This window comes from Perissodus microlepis, chromosome 9 (genome assembly GCF_051167445.1).
Source record: "Perissodus microlepis isolate ML-2025 ecotype Zambia chromosome 9, ASM5116744v1, whole genome shotgun sequence".
NCBI classification, from domain to species: Eukaryota; Metazoa; Chordata; class Actinopteri; order Cichliformes; family Cichlidae; genus Perissodus; species Perissodus microlepis.
The window spans coordinates 30,096,481-30,121,936 of NC_140469.1; the positions used below are offsets into that span (position 1 = coordinate 30,096,481).

General features: G+C 43.0%; 2 protein-coding genes across 5 annotated transcripts in view; one reads left to right on the forward strand and one right to left on the reverse strand.

Moving 5' to 3' along the window:
• LOC146380792 (uncharacterized) lies at window positions 1–11,562 on the reverse strand. 2 transcript variants are annotated; one of them, XM_084940186.1, is made up of 6 exons: window positions 11,473–11,562; window positions 6,580–10,147; window positions 3,006–3,064; window positions 2,829–2,912; window positions 2,672–2,748; window positions 1–598 (listed from the first exon to the last, which is right to left on the reverse strand). In XM_084940186.1, the coding sequence occupies exons 2-6, from the start codon at window positions 6,948–6,950 to the stop codon at window positions 554–556; spliced, it is 636 nt and encodes a 211-aa protein (XP_084796312.1). In that variant the 5' UTR covers window positions 6,951–10,147; window positions 11,473–11,562; the 3' UTR covers window positions 1–553. The 2 variants fall into 2 exon arrangements, with proteins under 2 accessions (XP_084796312.1, XP_084796311.1); XM_084940185.1 differs by lacking the exon at window positions 11,473–11,562 and adding an exon at window positions 10,249–10,363.
• phc3b (polyhomeotic homolog 3b) overlaps window positions 10,275–25,456 on the forward strand; it is a 26,532-nt gene continuing 11,350 nt past the window's right edge. For all 3 annotated transcript variants that reach the window (XM_084939991.1, XM_084939992.1, XM_084939993.1), the window contains exons 1-3: window positions 10,275–12,269; window positions 20,979–21,603; window positions 24,020–24,172. In XM_084939991.1, the coding sequence (XP_084796117.1) occupies window positions 20,998–21,603; window positions 24,020–24,172 (759 nt within the window). In that variant the 5' untranslated portion in view covers window positions 10,275–12,269; window positions 20,979–20,997. The remainder of the gene's footprint in view (window positions 12,270–20,978; window positions 21,604–24,019; window positions 24,173–25,456) is intronic.

Here is a 25,456-nt window from a genome sequence, read left to right on the forward strand (position 1 = left end):
TTGGACACGTGGCTGCAGATTTAATGAAAACTTCATAAAATAAAAACAAAGGTAAAGAAAATACATCAAAATCCTACATAGAAAAATGAATCTAACCAAACACATTCAACAGGTGAAAGACTGGAGTACCTGTGAGCAGTGAACCAGCTTCTCTCTGTGTGTTAGCACACAACTGTTTATATTTATCACATTCGGGCCAGAGATGGTTGCATAGTTTGAGCTGCACATATAAGATTCCCCTGAGCTCCATGTTACTGACGTGATGGCTGAAACCTCGGAGGAAGATGTTTGAATCATCGACCTGTTAATAAAGTTATTTCCTATTTAAACTTGGATAAAAAATAAATTTTCACTTGACCACAAAGCTACTCACAGAACTTTGAAACAACCATATTCAAACCACTATATGACAACAACGATGACATACGTGAGCTCTGACATTTGTTTGTTCATCTGTAAATATTTCACTAAAAATACTTATTTAAAGTTTGCTCCTTAAATATGTGATTTATATGTTTCAGCTGCAGCGAGGAGTCGAGGCAGGAGGAGACGCTCAGCTCGTCAGGACGGACGTTTCCTCCAACACCGGCTTCTTCATCTGAAACGACATCGAGAGAAAAGTAACAGAGAAAAGTATTTTCTCTCTGAAATCTTCAGTCCGCTGCTGTTTGCTGTGCTCGTACTGATATAACAAGCTCAGTGTTTCTTTCTATTCAGCTGCTTGTTGCCAATCACATGAGAACTTCAGTGGATTTAAATTCAAACTAAGCATCAGAACGAGGAAGAAAGATGATTCAGTATTTCAGAAACTGCTCATCTTCCCATACAACCATCGCTGAGGTTTACTGAGAATGATGGTCCAACAAACCATCTGTGTTCTCTGGGTGAAAGTGCCATGATAGTAACTCAAATAATCACTCTGCAGGTCTGCAGAGGAGCATCTTTGGATGCTCAACACGTCGAACGTTGAAGCAGCTTACCAGAGCATTGTTGCTAACCTTGTCCATCCCCGTATGACTCAGTCTACTCGTCTTCCCGCAGGATAATGCACCACGTCACAGAGCTCAGATCACCTCTAAAAACTGGTTTCTTGAACATGACAAAGAGTTGCCTGTAATCTGGACTAGACTGCAGACTGAGCAGGAGATTCACATCATGGACGTCCAGATAACAAATCTGTGTGATGCTTTCATGTCAACAAGGACAGATGAATGTTTGCTTCTCATTGTTAAATCTGTGCTACAAAGAACTGAAGCAGCTCTGAAGGCAAACAGACGTCTAAGCTGATAAAATGAGCGAGTGTATCAATCAGGGAGCGTTTGTTCACACTTTTAAACATGTTACTGGTGTCTAGGGATGGGTACCGGTATCCGGTGCCATCATGGCACCGGTTCTGTCATAAACGGTAGTAACCAGACCGAAAAGCAGCGCACATTTCGGTGCTTTTTTTTTTTCCTGAGCTGTGATACACTTTAGATTCTAGCCAATCATTTTACGTTTCCGAGGATAGTAGGCGGGTCCAGGTACGTACGTTCTTTTAGAGCAGAGCTACAGATTAAAAATGCCCAAGGCCAAGCGGTCAAAGTCTGGCTGTACTTCACAGCAAAATATGCAAACTCAGCAGCCTGCAACAAGTGCTTTAAGCTGATACTGTGATACTGTCAAAGGAGGTAACACCTCAAATCTGATGAAACACCTGGCGACGCATAGCGTTTTTTTTAAAAGCCGAAAAATGCGCCGTATTTGATAGCTTGCTGCGAGACCTCACACCGTGCACATCTACTGCGGGTGTGGTGCCTGTTATCGGACCCGGAGTTAGCAACATCCCCCAAAAACCCGAAGAGGAGAGTCCTGGCCCCTAGCCCTGCCAGTGTAGCAGAAATGATGAGGAGGATGATGGCAGCAGCAGCCGTTCTTCTCTGCGTGAGTAGCTTAATGTTGTTCGTGTGTAATTTACGTTGAGTAGGCTAACCACGTTATTACATTAATGCATGTAAGGTGCACTAGCAAACATCATCATAGCTACATGCGGCTGTCTTCTTGTTTGATGGCAGATGCTCCCTTCACCCTGGCCAAAAAGGCTAAAATGCCCAAAGAAAAAGTGGAAAACAGTTAAACATGAGAGGTTTTTGGACAAAGTTTGTGTTCTTCATTCTTTAAGCACCGGTTTGAGCACCGTTTAAGCACCGGCACCATTTCAAAAGTACCAGTTTGGCACCGGTATCGGATAAAACCTAAACGATACCCATCCCTACTGGTGTCAAAGTCAAAAGAACAACAGATTAAAAAACAAAATCATTTTAAAGATCTTTGAGATCACATCTTACAGACGTCTCAGTGTCAGCAGAGTAGTTTGCTCTCTGATCGCAGGCTTAGTCCCAGTACTTGGTTTCTGTAAGTAAACTGGGAAGCCGAGCCTTTCTGAGTTTAATGTGCTTTACTTCTATTGTTTCCAGTTAAACATGAGCTTTGACTACTTTGCAAATCCACTTCAAAGCTTTTATTAGAATTGAAGCGGCTCGCCAAGTAATTTAACTTGAATGTTGTAGTTTGTTTTTCTTCTCTGTATTTCAGGAAGTTTCCTGTTTTGTGAGACGGCGGAGCCTTTGAATCCCACGTGGGATGGGAGGTGTTCAACATGACAAACAAATAAGAAAATCAGCCGTCAGACCGGTTTCTGCTTCTTCTTTGCCAGCATCATTTCCTGCTGCTGCTTCGAGCGTACTTCCTCCAGACTCATGCAGCCGCCTGTTAGCGCACAAACAAACAGTCAGCGAAAAAGACAAGTTTAAATATAACAATTAGATCCGCAGGTCCCGCCTCCTCACCAACACTGCTGGGGTTAATGGAAACATACGCCATTGCTCGGCTCAGACGCAGCTCCTCTAAAGCGGCGAGCTCCGCCTCCGCCTCTGCTCAGCCAATCAGACATCACAAAACAATTATCAACAGCGAAAATGATGATTTAAACAGCTCTGAGACGACGCTGATGAAATATGACTCACTTTTCTGGATCTCTCTTCTCTTCTTGGGATTTGGGGGGATGACGGTGAAAGCTCTGTTACTGGAACAGGAAACACAAACTGTGGTTTACGCTCTTTATTTCACTTTCCACGACTTTGTAAACACAAACGCAGAATATGAGAAGAAAAAGTGAAAAGAAAAACTGAATCTCTAATCTGCTGATCAAGTAATAACATTTTATAAACCACTGGCTGCAGACACGCTTCAGAAATCTCTTATCAAACATAAACTCTGATAAAACCACAGAAACAAATCTGCTTCTCTTCTGATGGATGGGAGGGTTCACGCCACAGTTCTGGCTGCGCTGGATTGTGGTCAGGTTGTTTATGTAGTCGCAGCCACAACCAGGCCGAGCATAAAGGCTCGAGTTCTCTCAGCCACCGAAACACTTCAACAGGATGCCACCCGACATTCACATTTTTTTATTTAAGCAGAAAAAAACTAAAGTGTGGAGGAGCCACGCAGACGCGCATGCTCAGGGTGGTAAAGTGAGAGAACTAAAGCCCTGAAAACAAAACAAACCACCAGGACCTTCATCCTGAAAGGAAAGAAAACTAAAGCCCCACTGAGGAGGAGCAGGAATCAGAAGATGCCTGCTTTAAGGAGGGGCAGGACCATCATCCGTTACTCCACCAGGTGCGAGAGCGACGGAGGAGAGGGTGGAGGGGAAAGGAAATCACAGGGGAAGGGTGTGCAATGATCTGCTTCTTCATCCACCTACTATTCTTTCCTCCCTCCTCACTGAAGGAGGGAGAAAGCCGGATGGTCTTCGTTAGTGAACAGAAATAAGCAGCACAGCATGATTTTTATTTGTGAAATTATTCTCTGGTCTTTGATTACATTTAAACTCATATTTCATCATTTCACTGGAATATTTTAAGGTGCATTTATGTATTTGTGCACACATTTTTATCATGTGCAGGATATGGACCCAAATTCAGGACTCAGGAAAGCAGGAGTGAAGGTAAAACGTAGCTTTGATCTGACAGACTCTAGGACCTGAGGGCGAGGAAGCACACAACCACAAGGGACGACTCAACAAAGGACAAGAGGACACTGACACGGTTTCTACAAACACAGGATAACGAGGGGATGAGTAACAGAACGACGGTGTGGGAGGTTAAACTAACCTATAGAGACAAAGGACATTACCCGCCAAATTAAAACAGGAAGAGCAACAACAACAGGAAAAAACATGAGTAATTCAACACAAAGAGACAAACAGCCAGACACGGAAACACAACGGAGGCGGGAACAAAACATAAGCCAAAGTGAAACCAAGAGCAGAACTAGAGCTGAAACTAAAACCAAACAAGGAAATAAAAAACCCAAACACCAGACTGAAGTGATCCCAATGAGACAACCTGTTTAAATAAAGGATTAAATAATAAAAAATAATCCATAAAACATCAGCTGCAGCTCTAATCTGAGCCCCTTTGGAATGAAATGAATTTCTCCAAGCATGACCTCTCTGTGTCCTGCTCTCTGTACGCTGTCTTGATGGATTTTTTTAATTCCTAAATTGCCTCTAAAGGAAAGAGAAATGAGGAGCAAGAGGAGGCTGCAGGAGGTGCTACAATCAAAGATGCACAGATGTGGTACGCAGCTGGAAAACAGTGGGAGGAAGACCCTACAAATGAGGTGTTACCTTGGATTTAGAAGCTGTTATATTTAAGCTGATGGGAGAAAAAGATGAAAACAAATGTGTGAATTTTTTTAATCCAGAAAGAAAAGCAACAAACTCCTGTGGAGATGTTGGGAACGTTTCCGGGAGCCTGCCAGGTGTAAAAATAGCATATTTGAACAACTCGAGTCTTCTTTGTGCTTCAAATCTAAACCCCAAATCTGACAGCCGGCCACACTGTGTGCTGCTGTGACTCTGACATGCAGCAGTTCACCTGCAGCACTGTCGTGCCAGTTGGTGGTAAAACATGCAGGGATTAACCTGCTGCACCAGATGGCTACGTGAAACTTTATACTGCAGGACTACACGTGAACGTCTTCCCCTCCAAACGCTGACCTGCACGCAGCCTCGGAGAGAGAAACTCAAACATTCAGCGTACGCAAGCAGCTATTTTAAATCTGAGGGGAGATTAATTGTCCTGATTCAATAAATAAAAACTTCCAGATTCATACTAAATTATTTCTACTATCTCCTACAGTAGAACTGTTAAACAAAAGTTATGCAAACATCCAAATGTTTTTCCAAAGACAGCAGATATCTCTAAAGGCTATAAGACAACATACTACAAAATCTATGTTTCTATCTTTCACATGAAACAGTCAAAAAACAGAAAAAATGGCATTAAATACAAAACAATACATATGAATTCACTCATATCACATAATTCACAGTCCCACCTCCTCAAGTCTCAGTTTTTACCCCATCTTAGTCCCGCCCACCATAGATGCGAGAGAAGTCGTCGAGGTAACAGAAAAAAAAGATACTTCCTGCCTTCAGAGTCTCAGTGTGAAGCAGTTAAATACAATATGTTCAGCACAGCTGCGCTACAGATGGAGGATGGAGCGATCCTGACATATTTTTATTAAATTTACAGCATCGCTCAGTGTGACAAGATAATCTCCACTGAAGGCGGGCTCCCACAGCGAGTCAGTCCCCGCTGCCACGTCCAGCTTTACAGCAGAGAGAAGCCTCGATGGATAACTTCCTTCTTCATTTACACTGTGCAGGTGATTTTTGTCACTAATGCAATTCACTGAAGTGGATCTGTGGACTGTGTTGGTGCTGCTGTTGTCTTTTAAAGCATAAATAAACACAATTACCTCACAAATAATCTGCTTTTGTGTTTGGTTCAGACCATCATCTGACTTTTAATGAATGATAAGTGTTTTGCTTGGATATATTTGGCTGATATCAGTGTTTACGCATTTCTATTACAAATATGCTCGTTTCTCAAAAGTCCAAGAGCTTCAAATATAATAAAAGAAAAAAATCAGGCTTCCTAACTTCCTGTCGCTTCCTGCATGGTAAATAATTTTCTTAATGTTTTTAATAGGAGACGCTAAAATATCAAATACTGTCGTTCCATTTTTTGATTTTTACAGTTTCTGATGCTGCTTTTCTGTGAGCATTGGTGATGCCACAGACTTCTGGTAGCGTCACTTTCAACACGCACAACCAGCTGCTTCTTGTTTAGGCTTTAACTTCACTCCAAACATAATGGTTTGGAAGTGGGTGCCTGCTTCCATCTTTTCTACAGTCTACGTGTAAATCTGCAGCATCCACTCTGTGGAGGGATTGAACATTATTCTGAGCATAAAAACATTTTTCCTGTGCTGTTTTTAATACAGTCAGCAGGATATTTTAAATTGTGTTTCATTTGTCTTTATTGTAGTCTATTTAATTTTATTGAGCTACTTCTATCTGTGTTTGTTGTGTTTAACTTTATTTTTAGATGCTGTGATGGGTATTACAGTATAATAATAAAGGTGTTCCTCATATCCATTCTCCCTTCACTGCTGTTTGTGAGTGGTGTTACAGATGGATTCACGTGGTCCACTGGGTGTCCACGAGGCCCCTCTGACGTATCTCACCTGTGGCTTGTTGCATACTTGGCCTCAGCTCGCACTGTCCGCTCCTCTCTTTGATATTTGGGCTCCACGGCGGCATGATTGGCCCTCCTGCAGTCCCGGTTCGCTTTGGAGCAGTTCTGTGGAGGTTTGGGGGCAGTGGAGGTGGACCTGGTTCTCCTCTCGCTCCCTGGTTTGGAGGGTGACCCCTGCGGCCCGCCGGTCGGTCTTTGGCACCGCTCAGGCTGCGGGTTTCTCGGACAGCTGGAGGCGCGGCTTTTGCGCACAGCGGGAACTCGGAGCTCACTCTGCGCCTCTTTGGCCGCTTTGGGTCTCTCCTGGGGTTTCCTCGTTGTATCGACTGGTTTAGGCTTGATGACTTTAGTTCCTGGCATTTTTACCTCATTGGGATGTTTCTGTATCCGGTCTCGAAGGTTGGAAGGGACCCTTCATCATCATCAGTTTCTTCTTCCTCGTGTGTTTAAACAACATGAACATTAAAATCTCCACTTTTCCTTCACTGGTGAGCCGGTTGCTATGGCGCGCATGCCTTAGCAACCCCCGAGTCAAGGCTGACAGACTGCAGGAAAAATTCTAGTTCATTATTTCAAAATAAAAGCGCCGCAAAAACGCTCCTAACGGGAAAAAATGTCTTGGAGAGAAAAGAAGTCTAAATAATAAAATCTCTTTTACATATACAAGATCTATTTTATTTATTTCACGGCATAAATAACAGAAAGTGACTGAAAATAAACTAGTAAAAATGAAGATTGCACAGGGCTGTTGCTAATTACAGAAAGTAAAATTTGGTGCTTTCAAATCAGACTATTATCTATTCAGCACTTTGAGCTATTCTTGATCAGATTTATCAGATATATTCTACAAAATCTGCTGCTTTAAAGATTAAATAAAAGGTTCCAAGTAGAAGACGCCGAATAAGCAACCAAGTCACATAAAATTAATAGACATACAGGGCAATTTACAAAGTTGAGCTTCTCAAATAAATGTCGAAAATGTATTTAAGAAAACATTCTTGATTTGTAGTTTAAAGAAACAGGTGTGTCTGCATTTGTAACATGTCAGAGGGATACTGATGTATTTTATTATAGGTTGGTTAAACGGGGTTTTGCAAACTGCTGCATCTGTTTCACTTTTGCCTTTTTTTCTCCTCCAGCATAAAAAATATCATCAAGAAGCAAATGTCAAACATAAAGTTACAGTTTCTCATTTTATTTTGAAATCTGGATGGATTTCCGGTTTTACTCCCTTTCTGCTTTCGCTCGAGGCAGGTGCGGATTAAAGTCAGTGACGCAGCAGAGTATTTGTTGTCAGGTCAATCATCCGATTACTGACACGCAACGCTGAGAGGTCACATGACCACACATACTGGGAGCTCACAGGACACGCAGAGTAACTGGGAAGTTTTTTTCCCGGCTGAAGAAATGCAGACACCTAAATATTTGATCAGGATTACCGTGGATCCCTCCGTCCACGCACTGATGCGTTACATGAAGAACGTGGTTTGTGTGTTGAATAAACAAAGTGGTGCAAGACGCGTTTACAGGAAGTCATAATCCAACTAACAAAAGTTTTCATGAAGTGGTCACGATGCAGACTCAGAAACATGATCATAATTATTTATGGTTAATCTGGGAACAGGTTAGAAAGAGAGTGAGAGCGATTTTATCATTGTGAACAGTTTCTGTCCTCCTGTGTGCTTTATGCAAAGTGTCTGTCGGTGACTCTAACGTCTGTGGCTGAAGAAGTGCATGTCGTGGGTGAGTCACTGAAACTCTTGGGCGCCTGCTTGGGAAAGCACACTTTGGCCCCCTTAGCTGAGCGTCGTTTAAACACCACAGCCCACCTGAGCTGCTGCTGACTGTGTCCATCTGTTTATAACCACAGTGTACCATCTCCTCATGGCTGCTGCTAACGAAAGCAGTGTCCAATACTGGTAGCAGAAAGGTGCACATAATGATCTTGTGAGCGTATATTAGCAGATAAGAAGCAACTAAAGCTTTCAAATAAATGGCATGAAGGAGAAAGTAGCTGCATCCAGAGTGTAGCGGAGTACAAGGACTTTAAACTGTACTTCAGTAAATGTGCTGAGTTCATTTACAACTGGTCCAACTCACGATCTCATCCACCGGCCGCTGCGGGGTTAACTGTAGTGGTGTAAAGTTGTGTGTGTGTGTGTGTGTGAATGGCGGTGCAGTTATTCTTCAGCTGTGGAGCTGTTTGTTTTGCACTCTGCACAGATTCCAGCTGCTGTCATAAATCCTCTCCTCGGCCTGATGTGGGATGGATTCCTGCGTCATTAAAATGCGGATTTGTTTAATTAAGTGTGCAGAAAATAAGGCAAACAGGAAAACGTCGTCTTTTTCCGAGTGAATCACACAGTTCGTCATGCTTCACAGAGCTTCGTGCTAATTCTGAGGAAGTTGGAGTCCGTGAACATGACTCATTTATTGTACAAGAAGAAGAAGTTAGCTGATGGTCAAACGGCTGAAAGGTATTTGGTTAAACTTGCAAACACATATTCAAATGAAGCCAAACTGAAGTTCTGAATCTGATGCTTTTGTGAACTTGACAAAAAGTCAAAGGTCAAAGGTGAATCCTGTGAACAGGAAGTCTTAATCTTGACTTTGAACTTGACGCATTAAAAACATCAGATGGCAGGCTGTGTAAATTATTACTGTTCTACTTTCTTCTTCCTTATTATAGCTAATTAAAAGTGTCGTAGAGTAGTAGTAGATCAGAAGAACTTGTATTATGTACATTTTGATAATATCAAGGCCAAACGTCTTTGTTGCAGACACAAAGCTCACATTCTTTAGTAAAGAGCAGTTCAAATGAACTCTGTGCAGAGAGTCAGTGTTTACAGTGCTCACACTTCTTCTCTGTGGCTGCAGGATATCAGCTTCTGGAAGTCCTAAATGCCATAATGACCAAATGAGTGGCCTGAAAGAAACTAACAACAGTTCTAAAAGGTTTATTTAACAGGTTTTTAGAAGTTAACGACACTGGAAACAGCAGCAGGAGATTGTGCAGGTAACTCTCTGATTACAGGAAGGTTTCAGCCAGAGGGGGTCCAGAATCAGACTTAGTTTCAAGAAGAAGTGGAGCTGGTATTATCTTTATCTAGAGGCTGTGGAGGATGTCCTGACTGGCCGGAGGAATCCAGAGGAGACTGGGAGAAGGAGCTGCTGAAAGTAGGCAGGCAGGTACACTGCAGGTGAGGATTCCTAGGATAGCTGGTAGCTACTGTGATAACAATTTATGGTAACAAATTGAAGTAACAGAAGGTTTGGACTGAGGAATGTCCACAACAGAGGAAGGTCATTAGAAAAATTACTGGAGGCAGATAAGAGCAAAAGGTTAAGCAGGGCATGACACAAAAACTTGTTCTAAGCATGAGGGCGATTAGCACTATTGTAGTGACAACAATCTGGCAGAGATTGAAGACCCAACCCAATCTTTAAACAGTGCTCACTGGTGAGAAAATGAAAGGCATGTGTGATTAGCAAAGCCTGGGAAACAGAGACTCCTCCAGCTGGCGGCCCCAGCGAGGGCAGCCGGCCCACAACTGCACCTGAGAGGAGAGAGAACATACAGACAGTAAGCAGTGCTCCAAGTTCTTCACAGTTTGTCGACTTCTGCTTGTCTACATGCTTTCAAGAACTGATCATTTACCACGGTTTGGTTTCCTGACCATGGATCCAACATGCCGATCTAATGATCTCTGAGCCACTTTTCACTTATGCTCCATGTTTGAGGCAGGCTAGCAGACCTGTAAACGTGCCTCACAAATCTTAGGATTTTCCACAGACAAATGATTTTTCCACATTTCCAAAACAGTCAGAAGTTGGCTTCATCAGAGAAAATAACTGTGCACCAACCCTCTGCTACCCCTTGAACTTCCTGCAGATTTCCGGTCTGTCCTTGAACTTTGAGGCTTCTCTGTTGTCCCTTGATGCCTCACTGTGCCTGCAGACGCACTCATGCCTGCTCACTTCTGGAACGATGACTCAGCCTCACTCTGGAGGAGGCGGTGATCCATCGTGCTGAAGCCTTCGCAGCAGCTGGACGGCTCTCAGTGAAGCTTGTGATGATTCAGTGAGATTCAGTTTCTCTCAAGTGGAAAATTCACAGAAGTAATTTCTTTGCATGCGAGGCCATTTTAGGGCTGTATGAGTTTCTTTTGAAGTAACGTTGCTAAAACTGGAAGTTGCTGTGACATCAGCTGACTCGCACACACTCTTTAATGTCAGGGCCAAAACTTTTTGATAAAGTGAACTTTCATACTGACAAAGCTCCTGCTTGTCACACCCAGAGGACAGTAATATATAAACATAACAACTGAGGCAGCAAAGTTTGCAAAACACAGTGTTGGCTTGACTGTAGTCACAGTTTGTGGGATAGCTTACGACTGTGAAACAGGCCTGTTCCTTGTACGAGTTTTGGACATATCACATGGATCAAACAAGTTCAGGTTCTGAAATCCTTGAATGATCACAGAGGATCACAGGATCAGTTTTTACACTTTACACTAAACTTTAGGCTGAAACACCCTGAACACCACAGTATGGATCTCCTGGCTGGGAAAATAGTTACAAATCACCAAATTTCAGCCCAAATCTATGAACTCTGAAAATATTAATAATATGAAGGCAAAATATTACGACTGTACCGTCAGTATTTTTGCATGGCTTCAAAAAAAATACTGAAGGTAACGTAAAAAGGAAAATATCAGCGGACCCTGAGGTGGTCAGATGGGAACCTTTTTCAAGTTTGGGTGATTTGATGTAGAATGATCCAACATCGAACAGTTGCCAACATTAACGGGGCTCTGGATTACATCAGCGACAACGCTCGGACTGCATGAGCATATGTAACAGAGAGTTTATGCGTCTTTACCTGTTCTGCAGTTTTTCTAATGCGAAATGTTGAATTCACAGCATTTTCAGCACCTCTTGCCCCTCAATGACGTCTCTGACCGCGTCTTTGCTCCCAGTGTTGCTCTCACAGTAACACGTCGTGCTGTTGCGCTGGTATAAACTGTGTTACAGTGTGCAGCGTGCATGCACGGCTGTATATCGGCGTCTTTGCGGTCCTCCTGAGCTCTGAGTGGTGCTGTCTCGCATCTGTCGCCCTGCAACGACTGCACTTCCATTGCATTTCTCCAGCAGCGGACTAACCAGGCCCCTCGCAGCCGCTACACGGTGCCCCCGAGCCGGGCTGATTCCCACCGCAGACCCGGGAGGTGAGACGGTGGTGGCACAGCGGAGGACGACGGACTCCATAACCGCTGCGAAGGCCGGATCTACGGCGGGGGAAAGCCCAGGATGTGATGAAATCCTAAACAAAGTGCGACACACACACAGACACACACAAGCCCCTGCACATCATAAACGGGCCCGTCTTGCACTGCAACTTTGCGTTTTTGGCTCTCGGTGGGCGCAGAAGGCGGATAATCATAGAGGTGAGGTCGGGGAAATTATTGTCTGAGGAAGGGTGACGCGCACTTCTCAGCAGCCCCTGCGCTGTCAGACGAGGAAGTGAAGCTTCACACACGCCCATTTGAGCCTGTCGACCCTGCTGAAAAAGCCCAGAGCCGCTCATCAGATAACACAGCAACGGACTTTCCAAACATGCGCCCACTTTCGGATGGACGGCAGCGGGAATAACCTGCAGGACGTCGAGCATTTCAGCAGGTAGGCGAGCGAAGCGCTTTACGCGCAACGTGGACATGACAATTCTTCAAAATGTTATTATCGTGAGATTTCTCCCCTGTGAAGGCCTGTCTCCATCTTTCTTTTTTCTTTTTTATAGTCACATGTATGATCTCTGGCCTAACTGTCACTGTGCGCTGTGACTCATTGCTATCGCCACCATCGTCTGAGGCGGACACGTTCAGTTAACAGGCTGCGGGCCAGATGTCAGCATCTGCCCGCTGTGCGTGGACGAGCACCTGCCTGCGTGGTGGTTTTGCGTGAATTTAGCTTACTTCTGGCCGCACGCTCAGCTCCCATTTTAACCAGAAAACCGACTTCCCAGAAGATCTTGGCCCTTATTGCGCCCTGATCTCCACATTTTTGAACTTCAAACAATGAGCAGAGGCTCCTCGTGTATACTGTAGACAGTGTACACAGATAAACTACACGCGTTGGTTCTAAATGGAGACTAATCGGTTTCAGGGTAATATCAGAGTTATTCGTGTCATTTTTCAGCAGAAATTTGTCGGTTTGAGTTGATAAAAGAAGTTGCTTTTATGTTTTTTTAATCATTCTGCTGTTAAACTGAGCTCTGGATGATTAATGTAATAAAACATGGAGTTTAAAGACTTTAAACCAAGTTCTGGGAGTTCTTGATGGATTTTTGAGGCTGAAGCAGACTGAAGATAGACAAAGTGATAGACTGAAGAAATTATCTACATATCTTACGATATCTTTCCATTTTCCAAACGATAGAGTGCACAAGAGTGCAGATTGTGATCTACGAGGAAATATATTTTGCAGGGAGACCTCCTGGACTTATCCTGGGGCTCCTGTGGTTCAGCAGGCCACATTTTGGACAGCACAGGGTTTTTAATCTTGTTGGCTGGTAGTTTAGCTTAATCACATCAGTCATTTAAATCATTCTTCAAACACACGTGACAGAAATTTGTTGGTTTCAGCTGAAGGTGATGGTTTAGTTGATTGTCTTGATATTAATCTTTGAGTTCTGTACTGTTGGTCAGACAACAAAAAACAGATTTTCAATTAATATATTCCATTATTCCATAATAATATTGTCTTTATATTGAGTACAGATGCTATTCTTCCATTACTAAAAGAATTATAGTGATTCTAGAAAATAAATATCTTACAGGGGAACCTCCTGGACCCACACTGGGGCTCATGTGGTTCTTCATGCCACTTTTTTGGATAACAACTTAATAACATGGCAAACCACGTAAAGTGTCCATCGTAACTCATCGATGAATCGATAAAATTAAAACCTCAAGAGGAAATTATTTAGAAATCTGACAGAAACTCTTACGTAGTTTAGTAGATGTGTTGTGGGATTCCTACACACTTACACACTTTGAACAGCAAAACAAAATAAAAAAATAAAAACGTAGACAAACCTGTTAGTTATCGAGTTGTGTATTTGCAAAGGTGGCACAAAGTTGTTGGTGAAAGCAATGTTTTTATTCCTCTGTTAGGTCGGGCTTGTCAGTTATACAAATCAGACTTTTTTTTTTGTGAAAAGTGATGGTAAATAAATCAATAAAGGTTAGATTTTCATTCAACATGATCAGTTTTCACAGGATTTATTGCACTAGAAGAAAAAAGGGGGCCTCATGGAACCACACTGGGGCCCCTGTGGTTGCCACATCTGGACAGCAAAACGAAAGCACAAAGCCATGTGACACTTTTGCATTGTTATTGCCAGTAAATGTTATTGTTCCTGCATGTGTTGATTTATATTGTTCTTATAAGTTCATTTTATAACTGTTTCCAGTAGCTGACTTAATATCCCAGAGTCTTTGACTTGCTTTGAATTAGAGATGTTTCCATGTACACTGGGAATCTTTTCAGTAAAGTTGTGGGCCTCACAGCCATCAGTCAGTCAGGAAGCAGTAAGGGTGGAACTTGGTCATGTTATAGCTAGCTGTGATCAATATAAATACAATAGTGTGCATCTTTAAGTGAATATTAATATGAAAGTGAAGGGGGGATGCTTTTAAAATGACTGAATTTTAATCATCAGCTAAATGCAGGAAGAGAAAAAAACTGCTGCTGGACTCTGTGTCTACCAGAGAACTCAGCTGCTGCTGCGGTTAAAGGAGTATTCAAATCCCTTATAGGGGACCCAACCTCCTCATTATTTCCTCTCACATGTCTACTGTTCCAGAGGTGGATGTGCAGATTGAATATGGCCAAGTCAATGTATGTTCAAGCATTCCCTGTGAGCCAAAAGCTCGGGCTTCAAGCTACTCTAAGCACTCTGTTTTTACCATTTTTTATGGCTACAATAGATATTTATGATGTAATAGAGACAGGATATTTCTAATATAGTCATCTCAGACAGAGCAGTCCCTCCTGCCCCGTGCTGACAACGGACAGCCAATCAGAAGAAAGCCTTAACCCTTTAAGGAGGAGCTAAAATGTTTTGTTTTTTCTAAAACTACTTATTTCAGACAGGCGGTGACAGTGTGACCACACCAAGGCCACAGTGAGACAAAGAAGGATTATTCTGAAATTGAAAGACACTCATTATGGACGTTAATGTCGTGGTCATTTTGAGCAGCAGGAATTATGCCAGAAGCTTGCTGATGCTTACCCAAAGCACCTGGTTAAAGTAAAACTAGCTAATAGACATTTAATTATATAGTTAAGCCCCTCAGATGAGAGAAAATCTGAAATAAATTTAAACTTATTCCCCCAATTCTCGTGTTTTAAAGTCCTTAGAGATGTATGCTGTTCCACCAAACAACAGCTCAAAGAATCATCAAACACCTAAAATGACCATGAAATTCATTACTGTGAACATCTGACCACAGCTGTGTGCTGCAGAGTCCAAGTATAAAAATAAAGAGGTGCATTAGTCGTCTTTAAGTTGTGAAATTATTTCTTTTCTACGTTTGTTTTTCTGGTATCTTATCTTTACATTAATCAAGTTTCAGTTCTTGTCATCTAATGAGGTGTTTGCGTTCTGCTCAACTGCCAGCTCACAGTTTACGTCCATGTTCACCTCCTATGTCTCGTAGCCCTCTGTGTCTCTGCTTCTCTGGCTCTGAGAAAAAACAATTCAGTGTTACAAGATTAAAAACTGTAAAAAAACAACAACAACCCAAAACGTGGCTGCTGGGGAACAGTCTTTAATGTGTGAAATAATATAAAACAAGTAAAACTGTGTTAAAGCTGGGTTTAAGATTAAATTGTGCACTATTAACAGTTACTGCGCTGAACACTAGAAATAACATCACGGGTACAATAAGGGCTCCCAGCCAGAGAGCTGGAAAATAGCACAATATGAATATAAAACTATCATTCTTGTTACACTAATAGAAAGCTATTTCTTTTGCTGGGGGACCTCCTGGAACCACACCGGGACCTCTGTGGTTTTTCAGGCCACACTTCGGACAGTAAAGGAAGTAAGAAAAACTTGCAGAGTGTTTGCACTCTTGCTGCATGAAAACTTACCTACTAGAAACCGAGGGGGCATTCAACAACAATAATGTAAATTTAGCAGTGTTACTGCACACGCGAGTGTTTTATTTAAGGGAAAAAAATCCCACCAGCAAACAAAAACAAAGAAATAAAAAGACTAATTTAAAAAGAAAAAAAATTCTGCATTTTTCAATTGAACTGAGTAAAACAAAGCTAACAAAGTCACAGCTAAACTGTGATCATAACATGTGCTCTGCTCTGTAACATATATGTGGCCCACTTTATAGCACATTTATAGGAAATGTGAAAGATTGGCTTTAAAAGTCGGTGACAGACATCAAGGTCAGAAAACGTGGCTCTGGGATTTTGAGACCTGCTGTGGGTAAAAGTACATATTTATGTAAGATATGACATGTTTGTTACCTGACTATAACCGCTATCACAGGTGTGGCTTTCTTTAGCACTTATCTACTCTAACTGAGCACTCAAAGCACCTTTTTTGTTACTACAAATTACTGTAATGTGACTATAAATGAAGCCAGGTGGATCCTCCCGCGGGAACCTTTGAGATTCAGTCGTTTTCTGGGGAAGTTTACAGCAGCAACAAAACTCAAAAATCCGGCACAATAACAATGCAACATTCTGCTAAATAATTAACAACTTCTGTCATTTAAAATAATCCCTGCTGAATCAGTGCTTTGGTTTTGTTTTAGGAAGTGACCTGTTTCACCAGCTGGTGAGGTCATTTATGACCTTTTTCAAAGGCTCTTTGGGTGTTTATCATTTCTGTGCCATCTCCTTTATCTGTGGCAGAGGTTCTGAAATCTTCTAATGTAAAACTGATTATGGCCAGGAATCATTCTGATACAAAAATGAGTCTATTTCATGGCATTTTGGGTATTAAATATGTGTCTCAAGTCTCTCAGCTGCAGTAAATCTTTCTACAATAGCTCTGTTAGCCAGGCTTCACTGCAAGACATCTTAGTGTGTAAAAGAGGAAAATTGCAAGAAGTCAAAACTAATAATGTTCAAAAACTAAACTGACAAATATATTTCCACTCTACTTCCCATTCTCCTTGCCACACCAACATGCCAGTTCCTGTAAAAACTGTGAAAAGTTGCGGAAGTAGACAAATGACAAGTTCATGATGGGAAACTCGTCTAAATATACAGCTGCTCCTCACTTGAAGCTGAAATGCACGTGTCCCACCTGTGCCCTGTAACTACCCCATACAGGAGCATTTCAACCTTGGATGAGTGCCAGAAGGCTTTAAGCAAACTGGGCAAGGTCATCATCTAAAATTACATTTAAATCATTTCAATATATGCAAACTCCCGTTTTGTAACATTTGCATGCCTCTGAATAAATCTAAAGTTTCGCTCACTGCACTGACATGTGGAGGACTCAGGGCTCGGCTGGTGGGAGGACGTTTCTCTCTGCTATTTGTTTATGATGGAAGGATAAGGCCGGATTTAAAAAACAAACCGGTCATTTTTGTCTGCTTATTTTGAAGACGTGTACGGGCGTTTGAGCGTCGCCAGGATAAACGAACTTTGTTTATCTTCTTGGTGAAAAGGTCATTGTTTTTCTTGTTCCTGTTTTCTTTTCGGGTGTGAAAACGTCACGGATCCTGGGTCTGATGCATCAGTTGCAGATACATGAGCTGCAGCATGGTTACTTTCATTGTTGATTAACATGTAGACTGTTTGCTCAGGTGGGTTTTTTTCTATGTAATGTCAGAAAAGTCAAAAATAAGAAAGAAAAGAAGTAAATTTTCATACTTGAAATTTTTGGCTTAAAAGTGACAGAAATGAATCAGTTAACGGTGTTTTAAGGACACTGATGCAGTCTGTGGTCAGATAATCCAATAATTACAGATTGCGGTATGGAGATCACGAGACACTTTTCTGTATTCGTTTTGCAGCGGCGGTTCAGATTAACTGCTGCAGTGGCTCAAATCCAAAACACACGGCTGAAGTTGACACTAAGGGTGTCGTGTTTCACACAGCCGAGCGTTCAGCTTTAAAGGGCGAGGCATGAGCAGGTCCTCAGGGGCGAACTTTAACTCCATCCAAAAATTCAAAAAAAGGTGAATCAGAGTCGCCTTTACTTTAAATATAAAAGTGCAAACTGGCCTAAAAAAATGAAATAGTGTCAACATGAACAAAGTCACATGAACTTAATATATCAAAGCAGAAAAAAAGAGTTAAGTGGACTTTATACAACCTTTGTTTAGCAAATTTTATAATATGTATACTCAGAAAATGTCAGCAGCCTAGATTTGTAAAGACAGTTTTGAGTGCTTGTGTATATTTAATGCTTTAACGTGGGCTTTATTTACTCAAAGTGCTTTTTAAACACTTATTTTAATAATTTTCTGCAGTTGTTTTCTGTGTTTTTACTTCCCCAGTTTGTTTCAGTGTTACGCTCAGAACTCAAACTCTTTTTACTTTGTAACAAAGTAATGCATTACTTTGTAACAAAGTAATGCATTACTTTGTAACAAAGTAATGCATTACTTAACACTCAGATTTCAGGCATTCCGTCCTAATATTGTGTTGGGCCCCCTTTTGCTGCCAAAACAACCCTGACCCGTAAAGGCACGCACTCCTCTAGACTCCTGAATGTGTGCTGTGGATCAGGATCCTCTAAACCCTCTGAGGTGGGGCCTTAGAAACTCACTGCTGTGCTCCTCACACCATCCCTGAACCATTTCTCTTTGTGGCCAGGCTCATTTTCCTGCTGAAAGAGGCCACAGCCATCAGGGAATACCATTTCCATGAAAGTGTGTACATGTTCTGCATCAGTGCTTAGGAGGATGGTACGTGTCGATGTTTGGGCAGAACGTTGCTTAAAGCATTACGCTGCCTCTGCTGGCTTGCCTCCTTCCCATAGTGCATCCTGGTGGCAGGTGTTCCCCAGATAAGCAACACACTCATCCGGCCATCTATGTGATGTAAAAGAAACGTGGCTCCGCAGACCAGAACACCTTCTTCTGTTTCTTCGTGGTCCAGTCCTGATGCTCACCTGTCTGTTGTTGGTGGTTTTGGAGGTGGACAGAGGTCAGCATGGGCGCCCTGACTGGACTGCACCAAACTGTGATGCTGTGTGATCCTGCATGAACTTTGAGCTACATTGGCTCTCTGTTGGATCAGACCACACAGGCAAGCCTTCACCCGTGCATCAATGAGCCTTGGCTGCTCATGACGGTGCCGCTGGTTCCCTGCTGTTCCTTTCTTGGTCCACTTTTTGACAGATACTGACCCTGCAGACCGGGAACACCCCACAGGACCTGCAGCTTCAGAGATGAAGGCGTCACAGTTTGGCCTTTTGTCAAACTCGCTCACATCTTCACGCTTGTCTGTTTTTCCTGTTTTTCCTGCTTCACACACCAACTTTGAGGACAAAATGTTCACTTTCTCCCTGATGTACAATGATGAAGAGTCAGCGTTATTCACTTCACCTGATGTCATGCTGATTAGTGTATTTATACTGTTTTAAAAGTAATTTATTATGCTACTAATTACAGCTTTAAGCAGCAGCATCACATTTGCATGTGCTGCTTAACAAAATAACAGAAGTACATTGACGTGTACCTGTGTGCTCGAATCTCTGTGTTAATCAGGAGAACACAGGGACCATCTTTCTTTCACTAACCTATTTAAATAGAAGAATACAGCTGATAGACTCTACTTTTGGACAGCCACCACTCAGGGATTGAAAATCTGTTTTTTTGTTTTCCTGGAGACAAACCGGCAAATTTGTTTGTCCTTAAGCACAACTTTTAGTGTGTTTTGCATCTGCAGCGTGTAGCTTGTAGATCTTTGGGAGAACAGGGTGTATTTTAACCCAAGCCGTGAGTGTTTTTATTGCTTAAACCTAACCAGGTGGCTTTTAATCATAACCCTTTGCAAGATTTTGCATTAACTTTTAAAGCCTGATTGCAAAAGGACCATTGGGTTAAAGAGTGTCTCTCAGGCAGAAGCAAACTTTGTCTTTGTTACGATGACAGTGGCATTTGTAAATGTAATTACAAATTAAATTATGGGTCACAAAAGCAAAGTTTTTGCAAATAGATATTAATGACTTTCCTTCTGCCTCCCAGGCAAGAAGAACCCTTCCTACCCAGGAACAAGAGACATGTCTGTGTTTTAAATCAAAAACAAATTTTAAACATCAAAACAGTCGTGTTGGACTTGAACTTTAGTCAGGTCCAGATTTATTCCACCAACTGTTCCACCCCCAAAAAGCAGTTTTTCATCCTTTAAGACCAGAATATGTCAATGCAAATCAATACAAATGAGGTAGTGAAGGCAGATGAGTTCAAGTACCTGAAGTCAACCATCCAAAGCAGCAAGAGAGGTGAAGACGAGAGTGCAGCCAGGGTGGAGTGGGTGGAGACGAGTGTCAGGGGTGATGTGTGAAAGCAGCAAGAGTGAAAAGGAAGGTTTACAAGACAGTAGTGAGACCTGCTGTGATGTAACAGGAGGCTGAAGATGGACAAATCCACCAGAGGGACAGCTCAAAGTTCGAGGCGAGGCTGAGATGGTTTGGACGCGTGCAGAGAGGCGAGACTGGACATGTTGAACAAAAGGGTTGAAGATGGAGCAGCCAGGCAGGAGAAAAAGGGTGTGACAGAGGAGGACACCAGGGATGGGATCAGGTAGAGAAGAAAAAGGAGAAAAAATGAGGCAGATGAAAACTTGTATCCAGAAACATGACTGAAACTAGAGGCTTGTTAATGTTGTGCAGGAATCCCAAAAAGTTGGGACTTTTGGGGATTTGCTTACCTGGATGACTGAGCGTGCATCAAGACGTTGTGCTGGAACAAATGTGGTTAGAAATGCACGAGCCCGTTCGAGCTTTTGTTACTTGAAAATCAAGCTCTGACACTGCTTCAGCATCACTCTGGAGTGTCTCGCTGCTAGCTTTGTACAGAACAGGTTAACACGAGGTCGTGTTTGTGCAGATTGTTGGTTTTGGGCTCTTAACTGTTAGATTTGACCTCCCGCTCGTCTGTGGGGGCGCCGAGGCTTCCCCCGGTGATAATGAATCCTCATGAGGAACGTTAGGACTTATTTCCATGTTTTGTGTTAATTCTGAGAACAAATGTTCCAGTGAGTTTGTTTTCTCTGGAACTTGAAAATGCAAAATATGCAAATTAACTCTGTGCCTCTGTCTGTGTGTCTGTCTGTGTGTCTGTCTGTGTGTCTGTCTGTGTGTCTGTCTGTGTGTCTGTCTGTGTGTCTGTCTGTGCGCCTCAGCGTGCTTCAGTGTTGAAGGATGGACAGGGAGCTGGTTCGGCAGAGCCAATCAGATCACGGCGAGGCCACCAATGGAACGAGCCCTCCGACCGCCGCCGAGTCCTCCACCACCCCTCCGACCCCCACGCCTCCTCGGCTTACCCCCAACCCCATGCTCCTGGACTCCCCCGCGCCTTCGCTGACACCCACCACCTCCTCCCCTCCCCCGCCTCTCACTCCCGCTCCCTCCATCACCACAAACCATGGACCAAAGGCAGCAGCAGCAACGGCTGGCGCTCCGTCTCCTCACGTCCTCATCCCGACTCCCCCTAAACTTACCTCCACCCCTGCCCCCGCCCTCCGCACATACTCCCGACACAACCATTCTTCCAAAATGTCTTCCTCCATGCAAACCCCCCCTTCCCCCTCCCTTCTCCCTCCCCCTTCGTCCTCCTCCTCTCCTGTCGTAGCGACCGCTCCTTCACCACTCCTCTCATCCTCTCCAACTTCTTCTGCAACGCACAACAACACCACCATGTCTACCAAGATCTCCACCAGCCTGACCAACGGGAGCGCTAGGGTCCTCTCTGCAACCTCAACGCCAATCACACCGTTTCACACACCAGCCAGTCCACCTGGCAGACAGGTAAAGGTCACACACTGACCCCCACATGGAGAAACAGGAACACGTCTTTCATTTAGAAACACTTAGAGAGACATTTTTGCCCTGGAGTTTGTCCAGTTTGTCTTTATTGGATTTTTGCTCTTTAAACCATATCTGTGTTCATACATTGCACCCATACAGAATAAGGACGCACGTCTCCACCCTCTCATGACCACATCCAAGAATCCCACCATGACAGTGGCTAAAACGTTAACTTTGAGGCTTCGAAAAGAAAACCTGTGGATGCCATCTTTTATGCACAGTCTATGGGTTACATAAGGAGGAGGCCACCTACTGGCTGTATTCATAAGACTGACAGCAGTCATTCAACAGGCTGATAACATTAGGACCAAATATTTTTTAGCTTCGTCTAAAAAAGACGCAGTAATTTCATCTCAGAAGATGAGCCTGATGCAGAGGACGGATGTAAATAAAACAGCTTAAGCTCAAAGTTTTATCTAGCCTTCCTGCACTCCTGATGTTTACTTGTGCTGCCATTTTTACACAACGCACAGCGAAGATTGAAATCACAGTTTTCCCTGTTTGGATTTGGTGCAAAGGTGCACAAAGGTGGAGTGCTAAGTTGATAGCTAGTGCTAGCTTTGTTAGCAAGCTTCATCCATAAAGTAAAGCTACAGTAAATAAAAATGCACGTACAGCACATGACAGTCAACCTGCTTAAATGACTGAATCTGTATTTTATTCATATTTCTGTAACACGTGGTGTGTGAGAATATTTTAAGCTGAGTTTCATTAACTGTTGAAAGTGACAGCTGACCTTTCAGGACCCGAACAAACGGATCTGATTTAAAAAGAAAGATCAGGTGTGAATAATCTAAATATAAGAATGACAGACAGCTCGTGAGACGGCGCCTCGGACCTTTCACCTGTCAGGCTCCATCTGGGTCAGTGTTTGACTGTTTGGGGTTACAGTTTCCTCTTTGTTTGCTTTCATCTGAGTGCGTTTCACATCCTTACACTCGGGTCTCACTCTCTGTTAATTCAGTGAGTAAACAGGCTGAACTGTGAGCGAGCCACAGAGACGCTGGCGTTCACACTCTGTATGCAGGCGTTGCTGCATTCGATACAAAAAGCTGCACAGTCTGCGGTTCCTCACGTTAGAGCTTTAAAAACACGAGCTTGAGATGAGCACGAAATCATAAACTTCAGTCCCGGCTTTTATGGAGCTGTTCTCAGAACTTTTCATTAGCTGGATGTCAGCAACAGAAAAGGACAGTTACTGATACCTGATGGCCACCGCTGCGATTTTAAATGAAACAATCGACTGATTGTGATTGAAGTTCAGACTTTCCGCTTAACTCAAAGGGCTCAACAGAAGTAAGTTTGTGTCTTTCTTCCTTTAGTGACTGAGAAGCTGCTGTGTTGGGTTGAGATCAGGTGCCCGACGTGGCCATTGAAGAGGATCACGTTTCTCTGCACTGGGTCGCTTTTGTGGTTCGGCTCATTGTCCGTCTGCACTCCGATGCTCTGTCCGATCAGTCCTGCAGCGTTTGTCTGAATCTGAGCAGAGGTTACAGCCCCGTACACTTCGCGGCTCAATCGCATCATCAGTAAACACTCGTGACCTGCTTCCACTGCCAGCCGTGCGCGTTTTCTGGTAAAGTCTAATCTGGCTCCTGGTTTGCACCCTGTTGGTGTAAAACCTGTGACGATGATCCTCCCTGAGCGCATTCTGTGGTCTTTAAAGTCTCGTAGTGTTGCTGAGCTGGCCGATGCACCAGAATGTTGATTTTTTTCTTTCTGTCTGATGTTTTTATTTGTTTTATTTGGACTTTTCAGTCGAGTGATGGCCTGTTTGTCTTGCACTGACATTTATTCGGACCTCGTGTTGAGAGTTCCTCTGAAAAAGCAAACAAATGCAAATGAAACACTTGCATTTGGTGGCCATGAAAACATATTAAACAGTTGTCTAATGAATTCTGAGCCTCTGAAAATGGGCGACTGTGCATTAAAATGGCTGTAATTCCTGAATATTTGAGGGAATACTTTTATTTAACCCCTTTAATTCAAGTCTGAACTTCTGATTTAAAATCCACTCCTTTGCCTAAAAACATGCCAAACAGTTTCTGACAACACATTTTATAAACCAGTATTTCAAATCTTTAAATTAAACCTGATAGATGAGATTAAAAGAACTATAAACAGATGTGAGCTGCCTGGTGGAGAGAGTTTTAATCTGCTTGTGGATGAAGCTGTCCATTGTTAAAGTATTCATTTAGTGCATTAAAAATTCGACATTTTCATTGTTTACTCTTTTGGTTTCCACCCAAACACACGTGACTGCTTTGCTGTTCGAGGAAATATCACAAAAAGTCATCCCTGCTCTGAAGCACTGCCTTAATTGCTTCCCTTCTCCCCTCTCCTGCCTTTGTTCCAGGTATCACAGACTCCTGTGGGCACACCTGGTCTTGTGCGAACCAATCAGAACCCCTCCCCTGTCAGGCATCCCAAGGTATCCCAGCAGACATTGCTCCTAGGAAAAGGTCTCAAAGGGTCGGGCCAAGACCAAGTGTTGCTTAGAGCTCAGATGGTAAACACACACACACACACACACACACACACACACACACACACACACACTCACACACACATTTTCATATATTTCCACATGCATTCTGTTCTGCTGCTCACAGTGAACAGGACAGAGTGTGCAGCTGCAGAAAGGATGACGAGTATTAAAATGAGCCAGTTGGCAGGAAAAGCTCTGAGTTTGATGCTACAAGCAAATCTGAAAACAGACGTTTTTAAATGTGTTTCATTTCAAAGCTTTCAAAGCAGAAATTTCTCCGAATACTAAACAAACACAAACATAATGTAAATGACATTAAATGCACTGCACCAAAAACCTTGTGAGACGTGATTTGAAACAGTCTGAAAACACAGACTATGAAGCAACATTACCAGGTTAAGGCAGCCGTGTTGAGCTTAAAGTCAGACTTTTAAGTGTTACAGAGGTGCTTTACCTCTCTAAATCACTATGGTAACTGATGATGTGCATACTACCTGTTTGGGAGAAGATTATGTGTTTGAAGTTTTAGTTTAAAATAATCTTGAAGCACCACATTTTCCCCAAATCTTTGATTTACAGTAGAGAGTACACATTATACACTCAGAGGCCACTCCATTAGGTGCACGTTGCTAGTACGAGGTTGAGCCCCGCTGTCCTGCTGAAAGTAACCTTTGGAAGATGGACACAGTGTAGCGATAAGAGGATGGACATGTTCAGCAACAATAGACAGCATCATTTAAACACCACAGCCTAAGAGGCCCAAGCTGTGTGAAGAAAATATTCTTTCACCACCAGCAGTATGAACAGTTGACACGAAGCTTCGTGTTGTTTAAGCCAAATTGTGACACTGAAGTCTTAATGTTGCAGAAGTCGAGACTCATCAGACCAGCAAACATGTTTCCAGTCTTCTGTTGTCCAGTCTTGGTGAGCCTGTGTGAACTGTAGCCTCAGGTTTCTCTTCTTAGCTGAAAGAAAGGACACTCGTGTGGTTTGAGGTTGGACTAGCTGTTAGCTCAGAGATGCTCTTCTGCATACTACGGTTGTAACCAGTGTGTAACAAACCCACAGCAGACCCGGGTGCATCTTCATGCTTTGCAGCACGCTTTATTCTTACAATATTCACACGGTTGCTGTAACAGCTGCCGGCCGTACACATCACCACCAACAACCACTAATGACAACAGCACAGGTGTGATTGCAGATGCGGCGCAGGTGCGTCCATCTCACCTGCAGCAGCATCGCAGACCACGCCTCGCCACACAGTGCTTATTTGAGTTGCTGATCTCTTGAAGCTATTCTCCTCCG

Excerpts from the sequence above, each read along its gene's own strand:
- LOC146380792 (XM_084940186.1), bottom strand. The coding sequence starts at position 6,950 with ATGCCAGGAACTAAAGTCATCAAGCCTAAACCAGTCGATACAACGAGG. Across the intron at positions 3,065-6,579 it reads AAGTATGCAACAAGCCACAG|TAACAGAGCTTTCACCGTCA; the intron begins GTGAGATACGTC and ends TTCCTGTTCCAG. Across the intron at positions 2,749-2,828 it reads CATTAACCCCAGCAGTGTTG|GCGGCTGCATGAGTCTGGAG; the intron begins GTGAGGAGGCGG and ends GTGCGCTAACAG.